Consider the following 26,092-nt stretch of genomic DNA (forward strand, 5'->3'; position numbering starts at 1 on the left):
CTTAGAAAAGTAAATCACGATGACAGTCTTGCTCGCTGTAACAGTGATTTCTGCATTGCTCATGGCAGGTTAAATGACTGTAAAATACATGTTGGGGTGAGTTCAACAAGTTAAATTTCATGTGCATATTATTCAGGTCGGCTAGTTGCCAGGGCTACATGAAAACAACAAACTCCTTAGACCTGATTAAAGTGGCAATGGAATAAAAATAAAAGCAGTTAACATAAATAGTATAAGCAGCATATAAATAGTAAAACAAAGAATTGCATAGGGCTATAGCCTATAGAATGATATTATGCTTTTATATCTTTTAGGGACCACAACTTGTTTGGGAGCGCAGGGAAATAGGCCTAGGCCTACATGAAAGCGTGCATGTAAATAGTTTTGTTTTTTTGTTTTTTTTCGGGGGGGGGGGGATACCTCCCTGAAATGACTTTTTGCAGTTTGGGATGTCTGGGATTGTTATCAGATCACTCAGTAGGCTATATCTCTTGCATGTGGTCAAGGACTTTGAAGCATTTCTGTATTGTTAGGTGAAAAGTCACTCAAGTTACCTCAGGACTCCAGAGTATATTTATTCAACAACAATTTTCGGACTCACTCACAGCGCGAAGATGAGAGTGAAGCCATTTCAGCGTATTCTTTATGGACAGACAAAACGTTGCTCTGTTTTGTTCAGGGGGTCCGGATTAGGTGGATTAGCATATAAATTGACTGCCGACATTTTTTAAATTGTCATCTCATCACTTCTGCCCACAGCCAATTAGGAACCACATAACATATGACAACAGGCTCTAATAGTGTGTTGTTCATGCGGATTGGTGGATGTTCCGGGGTTGAAAACTTCCAGCTCATGCACGAGTTTAGTGCACTGTATGAGCCTTCTTCACGCGTGCATGTGATAACATTCCTTATTTCAAGATGGCGATAAAGGACACTGGCTGTACTGCATTTTGCAATACATTGATGAAAGGCTTAGATTTGATGATTTGCAGTATTTTATGAAATGCTGGCTCATCTGAAATAGACTATGTCTGAGATTTTCAAATTAATTTCAATTTAAGACTAGTGCCTACATACTACTGTATGAGTTACACATGGTAACAAAATATATACGTTTTGTTATTACTGCAGCTTGTGGGGGTGATTAAGATAGAATACTTTTGCAAAAGGGAGCTGAGTGGATCTATAAATTGGGTTATCTCGCTTCTACAGGTCTTAATATGGAGTTGAATCTCAAATCATATTTCTCAATTAATTCAAACTAATTGTGAATTAATCAAAGTGTGAGTGTGCAACAATATTTTTCATTTAGTGTAGTTTCTCTCCAGATAATCAGCATCTCAGCAACCCAGATGTGAATTCACCCTTTTTAAAAGATATCACAGCAACTGAACAACATTAGAAGATAAAAGAATTAAGTGCACACATGTTATATACAAATCTGTATGTATGGATCAATAGATTTTGTGTATATTTCAGATAGGAAACATAATTCTGCCATTTTTGTTTATCACAAAATTAGATCCTCAGACCCATCCTCAGGAATTCAGTCTAATATACTAACACTAACTAACCCCTGTCTCTATGCAGCAAATCGAATAGGAGGACACTCATTCTAAAAGTGATACTTTGGATGATACTCTGACTTGAACTAAAACCATTTTGCTTCAAGAATTCACCTTTACAATCTTGGAATACATTACATTTCTGTTTTGCTGTAAAACTTATGCTGAGTCAACAAGAAAACAATATTAATACATTTTGCTCTAATCGGATGAAGTCTTCTTGTTCTTGAGAAAACTGAAATTTTAAGTTAACAATGTAATTTATTTTATGAACGTCAAAGCAATTGCTCTATGAATTCAACTAATAGAGTAAAATACATTACCCATGTTAGTTTATCTCTTTGCAATGGTCAGCTGTAAAGACAAACCAATTCCAACACTTTACTTTCATGATTGGCTCTAAATCATTTATATGTGTTCATCATCACTGCTCACTCCTGTGGTAGCCTTAAATGGACACCGAATGATTCAAATCGGGCTGGTTTTTGAAGGTGTAACCATGTTGAATAGAAACGCTCAAGTGTGGTTGACATAATGGAAACCTGAATTGATTCTGGAATACTGGTACTTTTCCACTGTCATGCTTCAGAGAGAACATGCATTATTTCTAGCAGTGGCGAGTATTAAATGCCATATATTGCTGCATATTGGAGCTGAATAGTTGTATTAAAATCTTGGTGTGGCCCCCATCAATGTTGATAATGGGCACCTGAATCCACAAATGAGCTTATTTGTTTTTCTAAAATAAACTTATTTGAGGTATTCAATGAAAGAGTTCTATTTCATACTGGTTATATGAGTGTGTTAGAAACAAAAAATTAAATGAGCCAAAGAGGCACTTTCAGCACCTTCTAACACAGAAGAAGAGGACTGTGCCCTCGGACTTGTAGATGGCAAGGTGCTTGAAGTATTGTGTTCCCATCAGATAAAGTCAGTACATGTTAATGTCTAGATAGTGGTGAAAGGGGATTAGCCTGATGTGTGTCTTTACTACGCATGGGTTTTCACTAACAATATTTGGCTTTGATGGGTATTGGGTTAGTGTGAAGATGTAGTATGTCATGTTGACATTAAGGAGAAAGATGTCAGTGCATGACGACTTCTACTGTAATTATACAGTTCAGTGCTCTCCATACAGTATTTCTATACAGCATACCTGCGTAGTGCTACTGTGTCGAAACAGAAGGGTTGGAGTTGCCCTGAGAATGTAGAAGCACAGAATGCAGAAATGCCAAAGTGATGGATATTAATGTGTAGACGTATCTGCCCAGGGCAGACTTATCAAAAACATTCCTCTAATGCTGCTTGCCCCACCTGGTCCTTTTGTGTTACATTGTATTGTTACATGTATTGTATCTTTGTTCCTATTTTGACCCCAGTACAGGATTGAAAAACACATATCTTAGTATCTTGTTGATACCTGTATCTTAATGTGCCCTCCACCTATTCAGTCTGAGAGTAAGTCATGGGTAGCTGATATGAATATACTTGTATAGGTGGAGAGTGAGATAGGACTACAGAAATGGGAGGATGAATGACCGGGAGTAGCACAGATAACAGAAAACTATACATAAAAACCTGCATTGCTAGGAGACTGAATTTAGTAAATAGCAGGGGTAAACAAATAAAACACCAATTAAAAAGTAGTATTTTATCATTAAATCTATCTCTTGACAGGCCTTTCAACCTAACCACTGAACAGCAATGTGCCATTTACACTGCTGCTAAATTGGTCAAATTTAAAACTTACTTTGGAATGAATGTTGAACTGGCCAAAGTATTTGATCATTTCAATAAAATAGAAAACTACAAAGTTAGACAGAGGAAAAGTAATGCCACTGCATTATGCTGTGACTTTTTTAGCAGTATGCCAGATACATTAAAACAATTAACAGTTGAGGCACGATCATAACATCTTGGATCTTAATTCATAGTGTATGACCACATACAGAATCATAAGATACAAGAACTTACAAATAAGAAATAAGAAAGTAGAAGTAAACCATGTATTATTGTTGTAATTTTGAAACCAGCGATATCACTGTTCAAATCTGAATGCCATTGTGGTAGAGGTCTGTGTGCTTCCAGGCTGATATATCCACAATACTGGAGAAAACAAATCTGGGTACTGTTAGTTGTTAGTAATACGCTGTGTAGGGAATGATGGGCTGACAATTTCTCTCTCTCTCTCTTTTTTGTGTGATTTTTGACACGGACTGAATTGCCACATTAAAGGATATTAAAATTGAGGTGGAAGACCTGGGCAGATATTTTGCCGTTTAACCCATCAGCTCACCTGAGCAACAAATAAGCACTTCAATAACGTTTGGGATTGTAGAGGTAATTAAACAGTACCACACAATTAAAATGGCCTGGATATTGAAACAATGATTAGGGGTTGTTTCACAATGAACCAAATACGGTCTTTATATTTATCTTGAGTCAGAGTCTTTGCACATTATGAGTTGCGAATGCTTGAGATAACGGAAACAATAGAGCATGGCACCCACAGTGTACAGTCAACAGATGTAATTAGAAATTATTCTTTGGAAGAAGAAACACCCCAATGCAGCTGTGTGAGTCAAGACAAGGCAAACAAATGAAACAGTCCCATCCCAAATTCCATTAATAGTAGTTTCAAATGTCCCACATTTATAATATTCGTTTAATCAATTAAAAACAGTAAATAATAACACATCTTACTCAAAACATCTATAATCAAAGGGAAAAAACACAAAACAAGACAAAGCAAGCGAGTTGCCTTAGTGCCTTTGGTGGGTGTTTGATGGCTGTTTCACTTTGGGATGGACCCAAGTAAATCCAGTTCAGCCCTGCTGCCACACCTTTCTCCCAGCAAGTCCACAAAGACTGCTGGTATAAAGTCCAGAGCCCAGGTATGCACCTCTCTCAAACACCTGTGGAGCAGAGTTCTACCCACAGGACCACTATGGGAACAGCACAGGTGACACCCTGTTGGGTGCTAGTATGGATGGCTGTGTACATCGGACTCACTACCTCAGAAACAGGTACAATGGTTTTATCCATGTTCATTGTGTGGCTGGTTGAGCAATGCACAGGGTTAGGTTTTATAAGTTGATCTGGGTGTTGTTGCACACAGTAATAACCACAGGAAAGAAAGGATATATTGCTCTCCAAGGTTGCTCTACCCTTTTTATTGTGCTGGCTCTAATGTTTGAAAATATGATTAATGCTTAGGTAAACCTGTATGTATGGCAAATGTATTTGCTTTGAAAATAATCAACAGTTCATGGTTGCACGGCTTATAAAATCTCTTTGACTCTTGCAGGTCCCACAAATGTTAATGTGATTCCAACAATGACCAAGATACAAATGCTTGCAGGTAAGGTCATGTCCTTACATCACAGATGATTCTAAAAGCTTGATCATGTCTGATTGATACACATGCATCCCAAATAACTCCACAAGCAGTTCAGTTCATTGATGTGACAGTCCCCAGGCGTATGAGTGTAATGGAATTAATTTGACTGGCTAACATTTGGTCAGCCAATTTCTTCAGGTTGTTATTGGCACACCTATTTCTAAACTGTATTAGTCCTCAGTATGCAGTGGATACAACAGCATACAACTGTTGAATATGGTTGAAAAACAATGAATCAATTATCTTTAGTGTCATTGATATTCACATTCCTTTTCATAATTTTCCCTTTTAAAAGTGTTCAAGCCCTCTGATGTGTAGCCATTCTATGAAAACTGGAGAACAAAACAAAAGCATTTCCCCTGCATACCTAAGTAGTGTAGTTAATGAAAAAAAATATTGTCATGACATTGAAGACATCATGTATTCTTAGGAGCAAGCCCTGTCCACAACGAACTGGTCTGCAGTACATGGGGTAACTACCATTTCAAGACCTTCGATGGAGACATCTTCCAGCTCCCGTCCAGCTGCAACTACATCCTGACCTCTCAGTGTAAGAGCAGCTATGAGGATTTCAACATCCAGATGAGGAGGGAGGTGGAGAATGGCCTGCCAACAATCAGCAAGATCACCATGATGCTGGAGGGCACTGTGGTCGAGCTGATGAAGGGCACTGTCTCTGTCAATGGGGAAATGTAAGTGGATGTTCAGTGTTTCAGTTGATCTCCTTTGTGTCATCAGTGCTCTCAGTCAAATGTACCGCCAGATATGTGGCTTTGTGCACATGCTCAGTAATGTCACTCTGAGGAAGGATGAAATCATGGCACATTAAGTCAGTGATAGCTGTGCTTTCGTCAAAGGGATGGTTCAAAACAAAAGAGACTGATCTGCTTTTTGTGGGGGACCTTTGTTTGGTTTTTAGTGTGACGCTGCCATTCAGTGAATCAGGAGTTCAGATTGAGAAGAGCCCTTCCTACATCAACATCAAGGCAAAGCTGGGGCTCTTGGTCAAGTGGAATGAGGATGATGCCTTCCTGGTACGAAACTGCACCTCATCTACGACCTGAATTAAGTCATAGATCTTTTTGACTACAGATCTTTTTTACCCTAGTTATCTGAAGAGAAAGAGTAGTCTTTAAAATTAGTTTTCTTCTTAATTTATCTTGCCATGACTTTTGAGATGCATTGATGATCCTTTAAAGTATTGCTAAAAAAAAACATTCTAACCAGCGGCAAGCGAATTTGATCTTCAGGAGTTTGATAATATAGTCAGTACTGTCTTGTGGTTGTGGTCAACTTTCAACTTTTAGCTTACTGACTACGCAGTGACTCTTAATGTTTATAGGTGGAATTGGACAAAAAATACGCAAACCAAACATGTGGGTTGTGTGGAGACTTCAATGGCGTCCAGACTTACAATGAGTTTGTCACAGATGGTAATATATTTTTTTCAGTAAAAACATTCTGATAATCGTATAGTTTGTTTGGAGAACACAATATGCTTTTTTTTTTATCCAGATGGTGTACCAATTTCTACTCTTGACTATGGAAACATCTGGAAGTTGGATGGTCCAACTGAAACCTGTAATGAGCCAGTTGAACCTGAACCAGTGTGCAGAGATATGGTACGACTGGATCAGAGAACTGGCACCAGATCCATATTCATTTAGGAACAATGCAGTATTCAGTGCCATAAAGAGTAACATCTTGAACATCAATTCTCTTGATACCCTCTGATATAATGTGTATGCATAGATATTTTCAATGTGACGTATGAAATGAATGCATTATTTAGTAAAGTTTGTGATCATTTTGTTTGTCTGTTAGACATCGGTGTGTGACCAGCTGCTCTCCAGCCCAGCCTTTGGAAGCTGTAAAGACCTAGTGGACATTGATTCATTTGTCAAGGCCTGTGCAAGGGACCTCTGCCAGTGTGCCAACAGCTCTGACTCGTTCTGCCTGTGCGGCACCGTATCTGAGTACTCGCGTCAGTGCATCCATGCCGGCGGGAAACCCGGCGAGTGGAGGACAGAAGAGTTCTGCCGTGAGTATCATTCACACACTCCGTTTGAAAGCAGGGCATCCTGGGATGAGGTGAGCAGCAGTAACTGACGTGTCCATATGTCCTGCAGCAAAGTCATGCCCCACCAACATGGTGCACCAGGAGTGTGGAAGCCCATGTGTTGACACTTGCTCAAACCCTGACAGAGGACAGGTGTGTGAGGAGCACTGCATGGATGGATGCTTCTGCCCACCAGGTAGGAATTTCTGACAAATCAGTCTTTGTCTTTCATTTACTGTGCAAGGATCATCAGTGTCTCTGATGTATAAAGTTACTCAGTAGCCCAAAACCTTACTCTTCGCTTTTGTGTAGGCACTGTGTTTGACGACGTCACTGGGAAGGGCTGCATCAGTGTGACAGAGTGCTCCTGTGGCAACAACGGAAACATATACCAACCTGGAGAATCTTACTCCAGCAACTGTAAGCACTGGTAAGTCTGTCGCACTCTGTAATGTTACACTTAAGACCATTTATCAATACTAAAATTATACTAAAGCAATAGTGTGGATATTTTTGGGATGTTTGAGGTCTGTTTTTGTATCTTCCTCAAATTAATTTTGATGAAACTTTAATTTCCACTAGCCGCCAGGTTATTCACCGTGTAGTTTTGTACTCAGGGGCAGAAACCTGCAAAAAAAGAACCGTTTTCACAGAACGGTGCCGTCAAATGTAGCTTTATCTGCTAGTTTTACACAAAAACTGGACAATTTCCTCAAATGACTTGATCGTACTGTATTGTGTTTCCCTCCCAGTACCTGTGGTGCAGGACAGTGGAGCTGTAAGGAGGAAGACTGCCCAGCAACATGCTCTGTGGAGGGAGGGTCCCACTTTTTCACCTTTGATGGGAAAGCCTACACTTTCCATGGGGACTGTTCATATGTCCTCACCAAGGTCAGTTTCCATACACACTTCAGACAGACCCCCGAGATCAACACCAGTCCTACCATTCCTTTATTTCTATTACTTTTTATGTATTCTAATAATACAGTTTGAGAATCTTTGGGGCTCAAAGAAAGACATACTTGTATTTGTATACCCTTTCTAGGAGAAGTCAAACTTGAATGTAACTTCCCTACAACTCCCTGCCAAATCATTCTAGAGAGGTTAGGTGAGCATCCACATGGGGATGTTTTTTGAAGCAAAATAGTCTTCCATCTTGAAGTACAGTACCATCTTAATTTTGTTCATTTTGCTAAACTGCAGTTGCTGTTTACTATATGCACCTATACATCAGAACAAATTCCAGGTAGGTGTAAACCTACTTGGCAATAAATACTATTCTATTCTAAACGACTTTGATATCATCCTGCGCACCATCTATTATTGATTTCTATTGAAGTGTATCTCTTTGTTGGGTGGCACAGCTCGCTTTGTCAAATGTGCATCATCACCCCTCTCGTGAGTCAGTACATGCCATCTTGTTCTTTAACTTGGCTTATGCCACATCCATTTGCATGTTATGCATGAACCATTGCACCATTTCATCATTACTTGTATCCACTTGTAGTTTATTCCCATCTTTGACTCTTCATAACTAGGCTACATAATGACCACAGCCATGATTTCACTACATAAATGGTGACTTCTCATCCGCTTCCATTTTATACCCATTTATGCCACATGACTCCCTTTTCTATACTTTATTACGGTATCCTTTTCATTTACTATTTTATGTAATTTCATCATCACTTCACAAAAGATGACTTCTGTTCAGCTTGCTAATTTGTTTTCCAGTCCAAAACATAGTTTACACCAATACAGTAGACTACACTGAGCCAAATGACCTGCAGTGATTCCATCTGTCTATTACTGTAGTCACACATTACCTATCCCTCCTTGACTTCATTCTCCATCTTGCCCTTGCAATATCCTTGTCACATCATTATTCCACATCAGGCTTCCAAGTTGTCTAGCACTTCTTTGATTTTCATAAAAATCCTATCTTTTTTAAATGTAAGGTTTAAGTAAACTTCATGTGGGGGAAGTTCCATTGAGGAATGTTTTCCGATCATGGTTACATTCCTGTTGACAATAAGACACTTTTAGGTGACCATGGTTACATTCCTGTTGACAATAAGACACTTTTAATGGACCATGGTTACATTCCTGTTGACAATAAGACACTTTTAATGGACCATGGTTACATTCCTGTTGACAATAAGACACTTTTAATGGACCATGGTTACATTCCTGTTGACAATAAGACACTTTTAATGGACCATGGTTACATTCCTGTTGACAATAAGACACTTTCAGGTGACCATGGTTACATTCCTGTTGACAATAAGACACTTTTAATGGACCATGGTTACATTCCTGTTGACAATAAGACACTTTTAATGGACCATGGTTACATTCCTGTTGACAATAAGACACTTTCAGGTGACCATGGTTACATTCCTGTTGACAATAAGACACTTTCAGGTGACCATGGTTACATTCCTGTTGACAATAAGACACTTTCAGGTGACCATGGTTACATTCCTGTTGACAATAAGACACTTTCAGGTGACCATGGTTACATTCCTGTTGACAATAAGACACTTTCAGGTGACCATGGTTACATTCCTGTTGACAATAAGACACTTTCAGGTGACCATGGTTACATTCCTGTTGACAATAAGACACTTTCAGGTGACCATGGTTACATTCCTGTTGACAATAAGACACTTTCAGGTGACCATGGTTACATTCCTGTTGACAATAAGACACTTTTAGGTGACCATGGTTACATTCCTGTTGACAATAAGACACTTTCAGGTGACCATGGTTACATTGCCTCCATCACTTTGCCTCCATCACCTCATTCATCCTTTCAAGGTTTCTTTCAATTTGTCTTTCAAATAGTGCAGGTTGAGAGTAACTTAAAAATGGATATCTTTTATTATCAGTTTGCACCACAAGTTATTTTTTTCACTTTCTGAAGAAAATAATCTGCTTTACTGATGACTTAATCCAATTTGACTTTACTTTACATTTCTTTAATTCATATCCTTAGGGTGCAGTGGTGTTTCAAGTGACAGCGTGGAATCTTCGTTTACTAAAATGCTGAAGCATGTTTTCTGAATTCACTTATATCTCCACTCCATCTTGTTTGGGGTGTCAATTTGTGACAATTGTTGTGGTATGATTTAGCTCGATATAGACTCATAAATTAATATGCTTGAAATACCTCTAATATTTTGTTGCATTCAAACGTGTGTTCACAGCAATGCAATGGGACCGACTTCACAGTTCTGGGAGATCTTGTTAGGTGTGGTTTAACTGAAACAGAAACCTGTCTGAAGGCTGTAACACTTGCCGTTGCTGGAAACACTGTGAGTGTTACCTGCTAATGTTGATATATAAAACCCTTTCATTTTAGGCCATTCATTTGTATCCACATTGCAAGACATGCACTTTAAGACAGAACAATCTGTATTGGTTTTCAGATCACATTAAATATTTGATTAAGTAAATGTTCTACATTTAAGAATATATTGATATTTATAGTTACATACATGTAATGTCACTTTCAATCTCACTTCATTATCCAGGTGATCAATATCCAGCCCAATGGAAAAGTTTTCATCAACAGGATCTACTCTCAGTTGCCCCTGTCTACAGGTTTGTTACCAACATACTGGGACACTGGATGTGAACAGCGTGAAGGGCTCACACTTCTTCTGATTGGTTGATTTTGTAATGCATTCATCGGCTGTTCTTTGATAACTTTCACAGCTGGAGTGAAAATCTTTGAAGCGTCCACATTTTTCATCATCGTTCAGACCTCAGTTGGTATTCAGCTGGAAATTCAGCTGTCACCGACCATGCAGGTGTACATCACAGCAAGTTCTGAGCTCAAGCAGAAGACATGTGGTATGTACCAATGTGATCACACATGAATGTCCAACCATGACCTCCAGAAGGGGATCATTCAATCACTCTCATTCCTCCCACAGGTCTGTGTGGAAACTTTAACAACATTCAGGCTGACGATTTCTTGACAATGAGTGGAATCACAGAGGGAACGGCATCCGGCTTTGCCAACACCTGGAAAACAAGAGCCAGTTGCCCTGATGTGAAGAGCAGTTTGGAGAACCCCTGCAGCCTGAGCTTCGACAACGGTAGGGATGGCATGAAAAGCACGTTGATGTTTCTCCAAAATACATGCTAAGGCCAGGATGATCAGCTGATGGATATGGTTTTCTCATCGTTACAGAGAAGTATGCCCAAAAGTGGTGCTCCCTGCTCACGGATGCTGACGGGGTGTTTTCCCCGTGCCACAATGAAATCAACCCTGACATCTACAAAGAGGTCAGTCCTACACACGCTATACTACACCATCTGAAACAGATATGGCCACCTTGAGTGGAGACATGCCAAACCCAAGTTGATTCGTATAAATGTTTGTGTTTCTGCTCCAGAACTGCATGTATGACAGCTGCAACTGTGAGAAGAGTGAGGACTGCATGTGTGCTGCCCTCTCCTCCTATGTGCATGCATGCGCAGCCAAAGGCATCCAGCTAAATGGCTGGAGAGACACGGCCTGCAGTGAGTGACAGCACAGCATCCAACCTACTGGATTTGTGAATCTGTGCAGATATCACACACGTTGTATTATGTAATGCTGAAATTTGTGCTGAAAACCTCTTTTTTTCTGTCTTCAGAGGAGTACGCCACCAACTGCCCGAGCAACATGGTCTACGCCTACAGCATAGAAAACAGTGACCGCTCCTGCCGTTGCTACAGTGACCCCGACTTCACCTGTTCAGTAACATTTGCATCTGTGGATGGATGCATCTGTGCAAAGGGGATGTATTTGGATGAAGGCGGAAAATGTGTTGCACCAGCGAGCTGCTCCTGCTACTACAAAGGCCAGGTGATCCCTCCTGGGGAGGTCATCAGCAAGGACAAGGCCACGTGGTAAGCAGCTATTTTTTTTTTTTCCTAAAAAACTTCACTCAACATGTTAGCTGTGCCTTGTTATCCTTTCTCTTTCAGGGCAATGAGTAACCTCCTGGTGAGCTCCTGTAATTGACCTTCAGTTGATGGCTACAACAGTTGCTTTCTGAGACAGTTGCTGTTTTGTGACCTTTCAGACCTCAAGTTGAGCTTTGCATTGAGATCTTTAATCTCCAGCAGAGACAGAAAAGATCTTGGTAGATGATACTGCTTTTGAGGCCCCATTGAAATGAACACAACTGAGTCAAGACATCGCTCATAAAAACGTGTTTATTTACTTTTTCATTTCAGCACATGCAAAGCAGGCAAACTCAGTTGCATGGGAGAAACTACACATCTGCCAAGTAAGTTCGTTTTTGTGAGACAGCCACTCAAAGTCTTACATTTGGTAAATATGTAGGACTTTGAGTGGCATATGGTATGTTCAAAGACATTTGGTGTACATGTTTTGCCAATGTCAGTATATCATTTTCATTCATTTAATTTGAAAGTGATAATACACTGAAAAGTAAGACGGATAATGTGATAGTAGTACGATAACATTTCTTTGTGTCATCAGCATGCCCAGCACCCATGGTGTACTTCAACTGCTCCAGTGCTGACCCAGCAGCCAAAGGCTCCGAGTGTCAGAGGAGTTGTTCAACCCTGCACATGGCCTGTGTGAGTGCTGGGGACGTCCCGTCAAATATTTACATTGTAGGATTAACCTGAGAGTGTTGATTCTCTAGTAACACCCTGGAGCAGATCTCACTTATCCCCAGCTTCTGTCCATCTGAACTATGTGTCTTGGAATCTGTACTGTTTGCCCTAACTAGAATTAGCTGTCTACATGAACACACACAGTATTTTCCCTGTTTTAGTAATGTACTTTTGCTTTGCTGAAACAGATCAGCTCAGAGTGTGTCTCAGGCTGTGTGTGTCCTTCTGGCCTGGTCTCCGATGGAAAGGGTGGCTGTGTAAAGGAGGACCAGTGCCCCTGTTACCACAATGGAGCTCAGTACAAACCTGGGGACAGCATCAAGGTGGACTGCAATAAATGGTATGTTCATTATTCCACTTTTCAATTTCTAACCACAGTGCAAATGTTAGGAGACATCCTCTCTGAACATCTTTCTTTGTTTTAAACAGTACTTGCAAAGACAGCAAATGGGACTGCAGCTCAAACTTGTGCCATGGCACCTGTGCCATCTATGGAGATGGACATTACATCACTTTTGATGGGAAGAGATTCAGCTTTGATGGTGGTTGTGAATACATCCTAACCGAGGTGTGTTTAAATGTAGTTGTGACGTTTACTTCCAATTAATACAATTCAGGGCAGATTCAGAAAAGAATCCCAGTGACACCAGTGCGTTTTATCGCATGCAGTTGTATGCAAATTTGAAAAAATATATCAACTTTGTTTACAAATTCCTGCTGTTTGCAGAATTCCTGTGGACATGGGAGTGCTAATGGAACATTCCGAGTCATCACTGAGAACGTCCCCTGTGGAACCACCGGAACCACCTGTTCCAAAGCCATCAAGATATTTTTGGGGGTGAGGATACATTGAATGATACATACAGTACATGACTGCATTGTTAATGGCTGCTCCATGCAGTCCAGAAGCCTGATGAACATACTGTCATTTAGCAGAGTAACGAGTTGATACTGACAGACGGAGGTTACCAAGTTGTCAAGAGGAATGCAGGAGAAGAGGTGCCCTTCCAGATCCGCACCATGGGGATCTACCTTGTGATTGAAGCTAAAAATGGGCTGATTCTCATGTGGGACAGAAAAACAAGTCTGTTCATCAAGCTTAGTCCAGAGTTCAAGGTGAGGATTTCTGCTATATCTGTGGATAGTTTATATAATGAATAATGAAAATGGATGTAATGTAATGCTGAAAAAGAATGATTTTCACTGATCACTTAATCCTTCTGAAAGGGTGATGTTTGCGGCCTGTGTGGAAACTATGATGGCAACGCCAATAATGACTTTGTTACGAGAAACCAAGGACAGGCCATTAAGTCTCTGGAGTTTGGAAACAGCTGGAAAGTTTCTCCAAGCTGCCCTGATGCCAAACAGACCAAAAATCCCTGCACATCCAACCCTTACAGAAAATCTTGGGCTCAGAAAAAGTGTAGCATTATCATAAGTGAAGCGTTTGCATCGTGCCATTATCAGGTGAGCTGAATACAACCATTGCTGTATCATGGTTCTTTTATGAACCCCTCTCGTTCTCCCAGTCCGAGTCTTGTGTGCTTTATTTGCATATCTCTCCCAACTAGGTGGATCCTTCTCCATTTTATGATTCTTGCGTGAGTGACTCGTGTGCCTGTGATAGTGGTGGAGACTGTGAGTGCTTCTGCACTGCAGTGGCATCTTATGCAGCTGCCTGCAATGAAGCAGGAGCCTGTGTGGCCTGGAGAACCCCAAATATCTGCCGTAAGTCTCCCATCCCTTGGCAACATAACTGCAGTGCACCCTCACTTATATAATGTCTTGAAATAGTAAGTTAGTATTGTTTAGCTCCGAGGACACTAAAATAGGTGCACATATTTATTTAGTTTATTATGGGACTATGCACTATGGACATAATTAACTAAATTATTATAATTCAATCTATTTGTCCATTTGTCCATTTGTCCATTGATAAAATGTACTTGGGATTAGGGTAAGGATTGGGTTAAGTTACATCTATACCTAATTACATCTGAAGCTCATTGTATTAGAACCCAAATCAATTCATTATTGTCATATGTTTAAGGCCACTTTCATTGTGATTTAATTAGAAATATTAAGTCATGATATCCACAAACATAAACATCCTAAAAATACCTTCAGATGCCCTTCTTAGTAATTACAGCTGGCTAGCTTCAAGAAATAAACCTTCAAATATGTCAGATTATCTATATTGTTAATCCACAGAGATTAATTGAATACAATCTAATGCACCATTTATGGAAACAGTACTCCATGGAATAATAATATGGCCCTATGCCCCTGACCTGTGATGTCCTCTCATTGCAGCTCTCTTCTGTGATTACTACAACCCACCGGGTGAGTGTGAGTGGCACTATAAACCCTGCGGAGCTCCATGCATGAAGACCTGCAGGAATCCCACAGGGCAGTGCTCTCAGCAGATACCAGCACTGGAAGGTACGCTAAAAACCAAACAAACAGACATCATGTTAACATGTCATATACTTTCAAACAATTCAAAAAGTACATTTTACACGTGTTCTCTGGCCTGTGGCTTCTTAACATTGACTTTCATAAAGGTGTCAGACTTACTTTTGTATTACTTCACAGTTCTTAATTGTCATCAATCCCCAGAAATCACCCATTGAGATTATAGATCTCATACTTGCTAACACGTAGTTAATGTATAACACTTTCTCAGCTGTCTTTGGTGTTAGCCACAGTATGGGAATTGTGCAGATAAAGCCGAGAGGAAGGCACACTGTGCATCCATAATGCCAACACACTTCTTTTCTCAAAAGTTCTCGCTTACATATGCTTGCTGCTCCTTTCCTGTTCCTGCAAATCTCATAATGGTGTCATAACACACTACCTTACTGTAATACCCTACACTCACATTTTTAAACCTAATCCTGAAACAAGCCTGCAAAAGTTTCCTTTCGACCAAATGAAATTCAACTGTGGGAAAATGCAAGCTAATAGTTGTCACCCTCTACCTTGCTAGGAAACCTTATATTCAGCTATGGTCATTGTATATTATCCTACATTATCAAAAGGGTTATTTTGTCCCTTCACCCTCAGGTTGCTACCCCCAATGCCCTGCCGATGAGCCCTTTTTTGACGAAGACACCATGAAATGTGTACAAAGGGAGAAATGTGGTTGTTTTGATGATGAAGGCAGACACTACGTCAATGGAGAGAAAGTCCCTACGTCAGCCAACTGTAGAACATGGTATAATCCAAATCAGACATAGTACATTAAAGCAAAAAACAGAGATAAGATGACTTGATGAGCTAGACATTTAACTAATATCTTTTTTTATCTTTCCATAGCCAATGCATTTCCACAACCATCAGCTGCAAAAATGATACCAGAGGTGAGCGTCACCATACCAGTTCATATTGAATCTTTGTTATGAGAGCATTTAAGAGCATTAGAAAAGCCAGCTTTTAGTCAAATAACATTTTATTGAACCCGCAGCTTGCACCTGTACATACCGTCATAAGGAGTACCACTACGGCGAAAGTATTTATAACACCACTGATGGAATGGGTAGCTGCTTAACAGCTGTTTGTGCAGAGAATGGGATTGTTGTCCGGACAATGCATCCTTGTCCCACAACCCCAAAGCCAACCACAGTGCCAACACCAACAGTGTTTACCTTCACCACCCCGCAACCAACAACAGGTAAGAGCACATTTAAAATGATAAAATATAGAGTCAAATTAAAATAATAGCCCAGTATTACTATATTTCTATTTCAAATCAACATTGTTTCTTGTATATCAACAGAAACAACACAATCTGTTCCACCAACTCCAACAACGATTGTCACCAAGCCTCCGTATTGTGAAGTATGTACATGGTCACCATGGATAAATGTTGATTATCCAGAATTTGGCCCTGGAGGAGGTGACACAGAATCCATTAGTAATATCATGAAGAAAGGTTACAAAATATGTGAAAACCCAATTAATATCAGTTGTCAAGCAGTGCGTTATCCACTCGTTCCTCCGTCAAAACTAAATCAAAAAGTCACCTGCAACACTGAAGTGGGATTAGTTTGTAAAAACATAGATCAAAGTCCAGTCCCAATATGCCTTGATTATGAGGTAAAAGTTGAGTGTTGTAAAATGGAGCTATGCGAAACAACGACAGTTTCGACACCTTCAACTCCAACACCAACAACGACCACAAGTACAACTACAACAACAGTGCCGACACCAACAGTGATTACCTTCACCACCCCGCAATCAACAACAGGTAAGAGCACATTTAAAATGATATATTGTTTAAATCTGGAGTCAAATTAAAATAATAGCCCAGTATTACTATATTTCTATTTCAAATCAACATTGTTTCTTGTATATCAACAGAAACAACTACATTTGTTCCACCAACTCCAACAACGATTGTCACCAAGCCTCCGTATTGTGAAGTATGTACATGGTCACCATGGATAAATGTTGATTATCCAGAATTTGGCCCTGGAGGAGGTGACACAGAATCCATTAGTAATATCATGAAGAAAGGTTACAAAATATGTGAAAATCCAATTAATATCAGTTGTCAAGCAGTGCGTTATCCACTCGTTCCTCTGTCAAAACTGGATCAAAAAGTCACCTGCAACACTGAAGTGGGATTAGTTTGTAAAAACATAGATCAAAGTCCAGTCCCAATGTGTCTTGATTATGAGGTTAAACTTGAGTGTTGTAAAATGGAGCTATGCGAAACAACGACAGTTTCGACACCTTCAACTCCAACACCAACAACGACCACAACTCCACCTAGGACCACAACAACAACATCCACTAAATCTACAACCACCGAAACACCTTCACCACCCATTACCACTGCTTTACCTAGTACCACTGTCACTGTGGCAGATACTACGACTCCGACCACAACAACAACATCCACAAGTACACCTACGCCCACAACAACAACGTCCACAACATCTACAACCACCGAAACACCTACAACCAAGCCATGCACATGTGAATGGTCTGACTGGATTGATCTTGGAGCCCCAACACCTGGCCCTGATGGAGGAGACACTGAGTCAATTTCACAACTTATCAATTCTAAACGTATTGGTTGTACACAGCCAACAAAGGTTGATTGCAGGGCCAAGATGTATCCAACCTTACCCCTTACTCAGTTGGGCCAAGATGTGATTTGCAGTCCATCTGTAGGACTTGTTTGCTTAAACAAAAACCAGGGAATTAAGCAAGAGTGTTTCGATTATGAAATTCGAGTACAATGTTGTGCACCATGTCCGACAACTACTACGACGACGACGACAACCCCGACACCAACAACAACCACAACTACACCTACGACCACATCAACAACGTCCACTACATCTCCAACCACCGAAACACCTACAACACCCAGTACCACTGTCACTGTGCCAACTACAACAACTACGACACCAACAACAACCACAACTCCACCTACGACCACAACAACAACGTCCACAACATCTACAACCACCGAAACACCTACAACCAAGCCATGCACATGTGAATGGTCTGACTGGATTGATCTTGGAGCCCCAACACCTGGCCCTGATGGAGGAGACACTGCATCAATTTCACAACTTATCAATTCCAAACGTATTGGTTGTACACAGCCAACAAAGGTTGATTGCAGGAACAAGATGTATCCAACCTTACCCCTTACTGGGTTGGGCCAAGATGTCATTTGCAGTCCATCTGTAGGACTTGTTTGCTTAAACAAAAACCAGGGAATTCAGCAAGAGTGTTTTGATTATGAAATTCGAGTACAATGTTGTGGACCATGTGTGGACACTACTACGACGACAACAACTACGACACCAACACCAACCACAACTACACCTACGACCACAACAACAACGTCCACAATATCTACAACCACCGAAACACCTACAACACCCAGTACCACTGTCACTGTGCCAACTACAACAACTACGACACCAACAACAACCACAACTCCACCTACGACCACAACAACAACGTCCACAACATCTACAACCACAGAAACACCTACAACCAAGCCATGCACATGTGAATGGTCTGACTGGATTGATCTTGGAGCCCCAACACCTGGCCCTGATGGAGGAGACACTGCATCAATTTCACAACTTATCAATTCCAAACGTATTGGTTGTACACAGCCAACAAAGGTTGATTGCAGGAACAAGATGTATCCAGGCTTACCCCTTACTGGGTTGGGCCAAGATGTCATTTGCAGTCCATCTGTAGGACTTGTTTGCTTAAACAAAAACCAGGGAATTCAGCAAGAGTGTATGGATTATGAAATTCGAGTACAATGTTGTGGACCATGTGTGGACACTACTACGACGACAACAACTACGACACCAACACCAACCACAACTACACCTACGACCACAACAACAACGTCCACAATATCTACAACCACCGAAACACCTACAACACCCAGTACCACTGTCACTGTGCCAACTACTACGACTACGTCAACGACAACAACCCCGACACCAACAACAACCACAACTACACCTACGCCCACAACAACAACGTCCACAACATCTACAACCACCGAAACACCTACAACCAAGCCATGCACATGTGAATGGTCTGACTGGATTGATCTTGGATCCCCAACACCTGGCCCTGATGGAGGAGACACTGAGTCAATTTCACAACTCATCGATTCCAGACGTATCGGTTGTACACAGCCAACAAAGGTTGATTGCAGGGCCAAGATGTATCCAACCTTACCCCTTACTCAGTTGGGCCAAGATGTCATTTGCAGTCCATCTGAAGGACTTGTTTGCTTGAACAAAAACCAGGGAAATAAGCAAGAGTGTTTCGATTATGAAATTCGAGTACAATGTTGTGCACCATGTCCGACAACTACTACGACGACGACGACAACACCGACACCAACAACAACCACAACTCCACCTACGACCACAACAACAACGTCCACAACTACACCTACGACCACCGGAACACCTACAACACCTAGTACCACTGTCACTGTGCCAACTACTACGACTACGTCAACGACAACAACCCCGACACCAACAACAACCACAACTACACCTAAGCCCACAACAACAACGTCCACAACATCTACAACCACCGAAACACCTACAACCAAGCCATGCACATGTGAATGGTCTGACTGGATTGATCTTGGAGCCCCAACACCTGGCCCTGATGGAGGAGACACTGAGTCAATTTCACAACTTATCAATTCCAAACGTATTGGTTGTACACAGCCAACAAAGGTTGATTGCAGGGCCAAGATGTATCCAACCTTACCCCTTACTCAGTTGGGCCAAGATGTAATTTGCAGTCCATCTGAAGGACTTGTTTGCTTGAACAAAAACCAGGGAAATAAGCAAGAGTGTTTCGATTATGAAATTCGAGTACAATGTTGTGCACCATGTCCGACAACTACTACGACTACGACGACGACGACAACACCGACACCAACAACAACAACGTCCACAACTACACCTACGACCACATCAACAACGTCCACAACTACACCTACGACCACCGGAACACCTACAACACCCAGTACCACTGTCACTGTGGCAGATACTACGACTACGTCAACAACCCCGACACCAACAACAACCACAACTACACCTACGCCCACAACAACAACGTCCACAACATCTACAACCACCGAAACACCTACAACCAAGCCATGCACATGTGAATGGTCTGACTGGATTGATCTTGGATCCCCAACACCTGGCCCTGATGGAGGAGACACTGAGTCAATTTCACAACTCATCGATTCCAGACGTATCGGTTGTACACAGCCAACAAAGGTTGATTGCAGGGCCAAGATGTATCCAACCTTACCCCTTACTCAGTTGGGCCAAGATGTCATTTGCAGTCCATCTGAAGGACTTGTTTGCTTGAACAAAAACCAGGGAAATAAGCAAGAGTGTTTCGATTATGAAATTCGAGTACAATGTTGTGCACCATGTCCGACAACTACTACGACGACGACGACAACACCGACACCAACAACAACCACAACTCCACCTACGACCACAACAACAACGTCCACAACTACACCTACGACCACCGGAACACCTACAACACCCAGTACCACTGTCACTGTGCCAACTACTACGACTACGTCAACGACAACAACCCAGACACCAACAACAACCACAACTCCACCTACGACCACAACAACAACGTCCACAACTACACCTACGACCACCGGAACACCTACAACACCCAGTACCACGGTCACTGTGCCAACTACTACGACTACGTCAACGACAACAACCCCGACACCAACAACAACCACAACTACACCTACGCCCACAACAACAACGTCCACAACATCTACAACCACAGAAACACCTACAACCAAGCCATGCACATGTGAATGGTCTGACTGGATTGATCTTGGAGCCCCAACACCTGGCCCTGATGGAGGAGACACTGAGTCAATTTCACAACTTATCAATTCCAAACGTATTGGTTGTACACAGCCAACAAAGGTTGATTGCAGGGCCAAGATGTATCCAACCTTACCCCTTACTCAGTTGGGCCAAGATGTCATTTGCAGTCCATCTGTAGGACTTGTTTGCTTAAACAAAAACCAGGGAATTAAGCAAGAGTGTTTTGATTATGAAATTCGAGTACAATGTTGTGGACCATGTGTGGGCACTACTACGACGACAACAACTACGACACCAACACCAACCACAACTACACCTACGACCACAACAACAACGTCCACAATATCTACAACCACCGAAACACCTACAACACCCAGTACCACTGTCACTGTGCCAACTACTACGACTACATCAACGACGACAACACCGACACCAACAACAACCACAACTCCACCTACGACCACAACAACAACGTCCACAACTACACCTACGACCACCGGAACACCTACAACACCCAGTACCACTGTCACTGTGCCAACTACTACGACTATGTCAACGACAACAACCCCGACACCAACAACAACCACAACTACACCTACGCCCACAACAACAACGTCCACAACTACACCTACGACCACCGGAACACCTACAACACCCAGTACCACGGTCACTTTACCAACATCATCATCAATAACTGCACCCCCTCCCAAAAACTGCACATGTGAATGGTCTGACTGGATTGATCTTGGATCCCCAACACCTGGCCCTGATGGAGGAGACACTGAGTCAATTTCACAACTTATCAATTCCAAACGTATTGGTTGTACACAGCCAACAAATGTTGATTGCAGGGCCAAGATGTATCCTACCTTACCCCTTACTCAGTTGGGCCAAGATGTCATTTGCAGTCCATCTGTAGGACTTGTTTGCTTGAACAAAAACCAGGGAAATAAGCAAGAGTGTTTCGATTATGAAATTCGAGTACAATGTTGTGCACCATGTCCGACAACTACTACGACGACGACAACAACCCCGACACCAACAACATCCACAACTACACCTACGACCACAACAACAACCACATCTACATCTACGACCACCAAAACACCTACAACACCTAGTACCACTGTCACTGTGCCAACTACTACGACGACGACGACAACTCCGACACCAACAACAACCACAACTCCACCTACGACCACAACAACAACGTCCACAACTACACCTACGACCACCGGAACACCTACAACACCTAGTACCACTGTCACTGTGCCAACTACTACGACTACGTCAACGACAACAACCCCGACACCAACAACAACCACAACTACACCTACGCCCACAACAACAACGTCCACAACATCTACAACCACCGAAACACCTACAACACCCAGTACCACGGTCACTTTACCAACATCATCATCAATAACTGCACCCCCTCCCAAAAACTGCACATGTGAATGGTCTGACTGGATTGATCTTGGATCCCCAACACCTGGCCCTGATGGAGGAGACACTGAATCAATTTCACAACTTATCAATTCCAAACGTATTGGTTGTACACAGCCAACAAAGGTTGATTGCAGGGCCAAGATGTATCCAACCTTACCCCTTACTCAGTTGGGCCAAGATGTCATTTGCAGTCCATCTGTAGGACTTGTTTGCTTGAACAAAAACCAGGGAAATAAGCAAGAGTGTTTCGATTATGAAATTCGAGTACAATGTTGTGCACCATGTCCGACAACTACTACGACGACGACGACAACTCCGACACCAACAACAACCACAACTCCACCTACGACCACAACAACAACGTCCACAACTACACCTACGACCACCGGAACACCTACAACACCTAGTACCACTGTCACTGTGCCAACTACTACGACTACGTCAACGACAACAACCCCGACACCAACAACAACCACAACTACACCTACGCCCACAACAACAACGTCCACAACATCTACAACCACCGAAACACCTACAACACCCAGTACCACGGTCACTTTACCAACATCATCATCAATAACTGCACCCCCTCCCAAAAACTGCACATGTGAATGGTCTGACTGGATTGATCTTGGATCCCCAACACCTGGCCCTGATGGAGGAGACACTGAGTCAATTTCACAACTTATCAATTCCAAACGTATTGGTTGTACACAGCCAACAAAGGTTGATTGCAGGGCCAAGATGTATCCAACCTTACCCCTTACTCAGTTGGGCCAAGATGTCATTTGCAGTCCATCTGTAGGACTTGTTTGCTTGAACAAAAACCAGGCAAATAAGCAAGAGTGTTTCGATTATGAAATTCGAGTACAATGTTGTGCACCATGTCCGACAACTACTACGACGACGACGACAACTCCGACACCAACAACAACCACAACTCCACCTACGACCACAACAACAACGTCCACAACATCTACAACCACCGAAACACCTACAACACCTAGTACCACTGTCACTGTGCCAACTACTACGACGACGACGACAACTCCGACACCAACAACAACCACAACTACACCTACGCCCACAACAACAACGTCCACAACTACACCTACGACCACCGGAACACCTACAACACCTAGTACCACTGTCACTGTGCCAACTACTACGACTACATCAACGACAACAACCCCGACACCAACAACAACCACAACTACACCTACGCCCACAACAACAACGTCCACAACATCTACAACCACCGAAACACCTACAACACCCAGTACCACGGTCACTTTACCAACATCATCATCAATAACTGCACCCCCTCCCAAAAACTGCACATGTGAATGGTCTGACTGGATTGATCTTGGATCCCCAACACCTGGCCCTGATGGAGGAGACACTGAATCAATTTCACAACTTATCAATTCCAAACGTATTGGTTGTACACAGCCAACAAAGGTTGATTGCAGGGCCAAGATGTATCCAACCTTACCCCTTACTCAGTTGGGCCAAGATGTCATTTGCAGTCCATCTGAAGGACTTGTTTGCTTGAACAAAAACCAGGCAAATAAGCAAGAGTGTTTCGATTATGAAATTCGAGTACAATGTTGTGCACCATGTCCGACAACTACTACGACGACGACGACAACTCCGACACCAACAACAACCACAACTCCACCTACGACCACAACAACAACGTCCACAACATCTACAACCACCGAAACACCTACAACACCCAGTACCACTGTCACTGTGCCAACTACTACGACGACGACGACAACTCCGACACCAACAACAACCACAACTACACCTACGCCCACAACAACAACGTCCACAACTACACCTACGACCACCGGAACACCTACAACACCTAGTACCACTGTCACTGTGCCAACTACTACGACTACATCAACGACAACAACCCCGACACCAACAACAACCACAACTACACCTACGCCCACAACAACAACGTCCACAACATCTACAACCACCGAAACACCTACAACACCCAGTACCACGGTCACTTTACCAACATCATCATCAATAACTGCACCCCCTCCCAAAAACTGCACATGTGAATGGTCTGACTGGATTGATCTTGGATCCCCAACACCTGGCCCTGATGGAGGAGACACTGAATCAATTTCACAACTTATCAATTCCAAACGTATTGGTTGTACACAGCCAACAAAGGTTGATTGCAGGGCCAAGATGTATCCAACCTTACCCCTTACTCAGTTGGGCCAAGATGTCATTTGCAGTCCATCTGTAGGACTTGTTTGCTTGAACAAAAACCAGGCAAATAAGCAAGAGTGTTTCGATTATGAAATTCGAGTACAATGTTGTGCACCATGTCCGACAACTACTACGACGACGACGACAACTCCGACACCAACAACAACCACAACTCCACCTACGCCCACAACAACAACGTCCACAACATCTACAACCACCGAAACACCTACAACACCCAGTACCACTGTCACTGTGCCAACTACTACTACTACGTCAACGACAACAACCCCGACACCAACAACAACCACAACTACACCTACGACCACAACAACAACGTCCACAACATCTACTACATCTACGACCACCAAAACACCTTCACCACCAAGTACCACTGTCACAGTGCCAACTACTACGACTACGACAACGACAACTCCGACTCCAACAACAACCACAACTCCACCTACGACCACAACAACAACGTCCACAACTACACCTACCACCACAACATTGTCCACCACCTCTATCACCCACAGTACTGTCACTGCCCACCCTGCCTCATTTACAACTGTTTCATCAACCACATTTACAGTGCGTACCGGGCCTACTTTCAAACCATCTCCACAAGTTGTCTTGTCTACCACCACAAAAAAACCATCTCCACCTTGTAATGGTTGCGAAGATGTAAATGGAAAGCTTCACCCTGCAGGCAAGTGTCTCTGATTTTCATGTATTTTACACATAATGAGAGGATTTCAGTAGAAATTCTTAAACCCAATTCTTAAACCCAACGTCCGTTTTTTACACAGGTTCTGTTATTTATAATCGTACCGATCATGAAGGATGCAGTTTCTTTGCCCTTTGCACTGAAAACTGCACAATAGTGAAGGGCATCACATGTACCTCTACAAGTGCTCCACCCACAACTACTGCAACTCCTCCTACCACTGTTTCTTCAACAACTAAACCCAAGATCATTGACTGTGGTAGCAAAAAGGTATTGTTAATGAACTCAGTCAAATCATCATTATGTTAGCTTTGTTTGGACTGTCAGTGGACTCAATGTCTACTTCTTTTGCAGAATGGAGAAAGTTGGAACTCCACTAAGGACAACTGTACGACTGAAAGATGTGACAATGGCGTTGTTAGCAAGCACCCTAAGGAATGTCCACATGTACCGGAGCCTAATTGTCAGAACGGGTACCCTCCAATATCTGTTCATGATGAATCAGGGTGCTGTTACGTACAGGAATGTCAATGTGAGTATTTCTAATGTCAAAGACAAAAATGATTGGATTGATGATAATAATCAATATATCAGGAAAAAATGGGTTATGCAAAG

General features: G+C 42.1%; 1 protein-coding gene across 1 annotated transcript; it reads left to right on the forward strand.

Annotated features, from left to right (window-relative positions):
- Positions 1–4,557: 4,557 nt before the first annotated feature.
- LOC105891080 (mucin-5AC) lies at positions 4,558–26,073 on the forward strand. Its single transcript, XM_042707942.1, has 33 exons — positions 4,558–4,594; positions 4,876–4,929; positions 5,399–5,660; positions 5,888–6,002; positions 6,311–6,401; positions 6,484–6,590; positions 6,793–7,009; positions 7,098–7,223; positions 7,340–7,457; positions 7,780–7,918; positions 10,237–10,344; positions 10,564–10,633; positions 10,748–10,885; positions 10,969–11,133; positions 11,229–11,323; positions 11,434–11,560; positions 11,677–11,932; positions 12,263–12,315; positions 12,531–12,631; positions 12,859–13,010; positions 13,100–13,238; positions 13,398–13,508; positions 13,607–13,786; positions 13,898–14,137; positions 14,242–14,398; positions 14,984–15,112; positions 15,737–15,908; positions 16,815–16,919; positions 17,543–17,653; positions 18,443–18,706; positions 18,968–19,249; positions 19,341–25,747; positions 25,832–26,073. The coding sequence occupies exons 1-32, from the start codon at positions 4,558–4,560 to the stop codon at positions 25,471–25,473; spliced, it is 10,554 nt and encodes a 3,517-aa protein (XP_042563876.1). The 3' UTR covers positions 25,474–25,747; positions 25,832–26,073.
- The last annotated feature ends 19 nt before the right edge of the window (positions 26,074–26,092 follow it).

Source organism: Clupea harengus, chromosome 6, assembly GCF_900700415.2.
Source record: "Clupea harengus chromosome 6, Ch_v2.0.2, whole genome shotgun sequence".
Classification (NCBI taxonomy): domain Eukaryota; kingdom Metazoa; phylum Chordata; class Actinopteri; order Clupeiformes; family Clupeidae; genus Clupea; species Clupea harengus.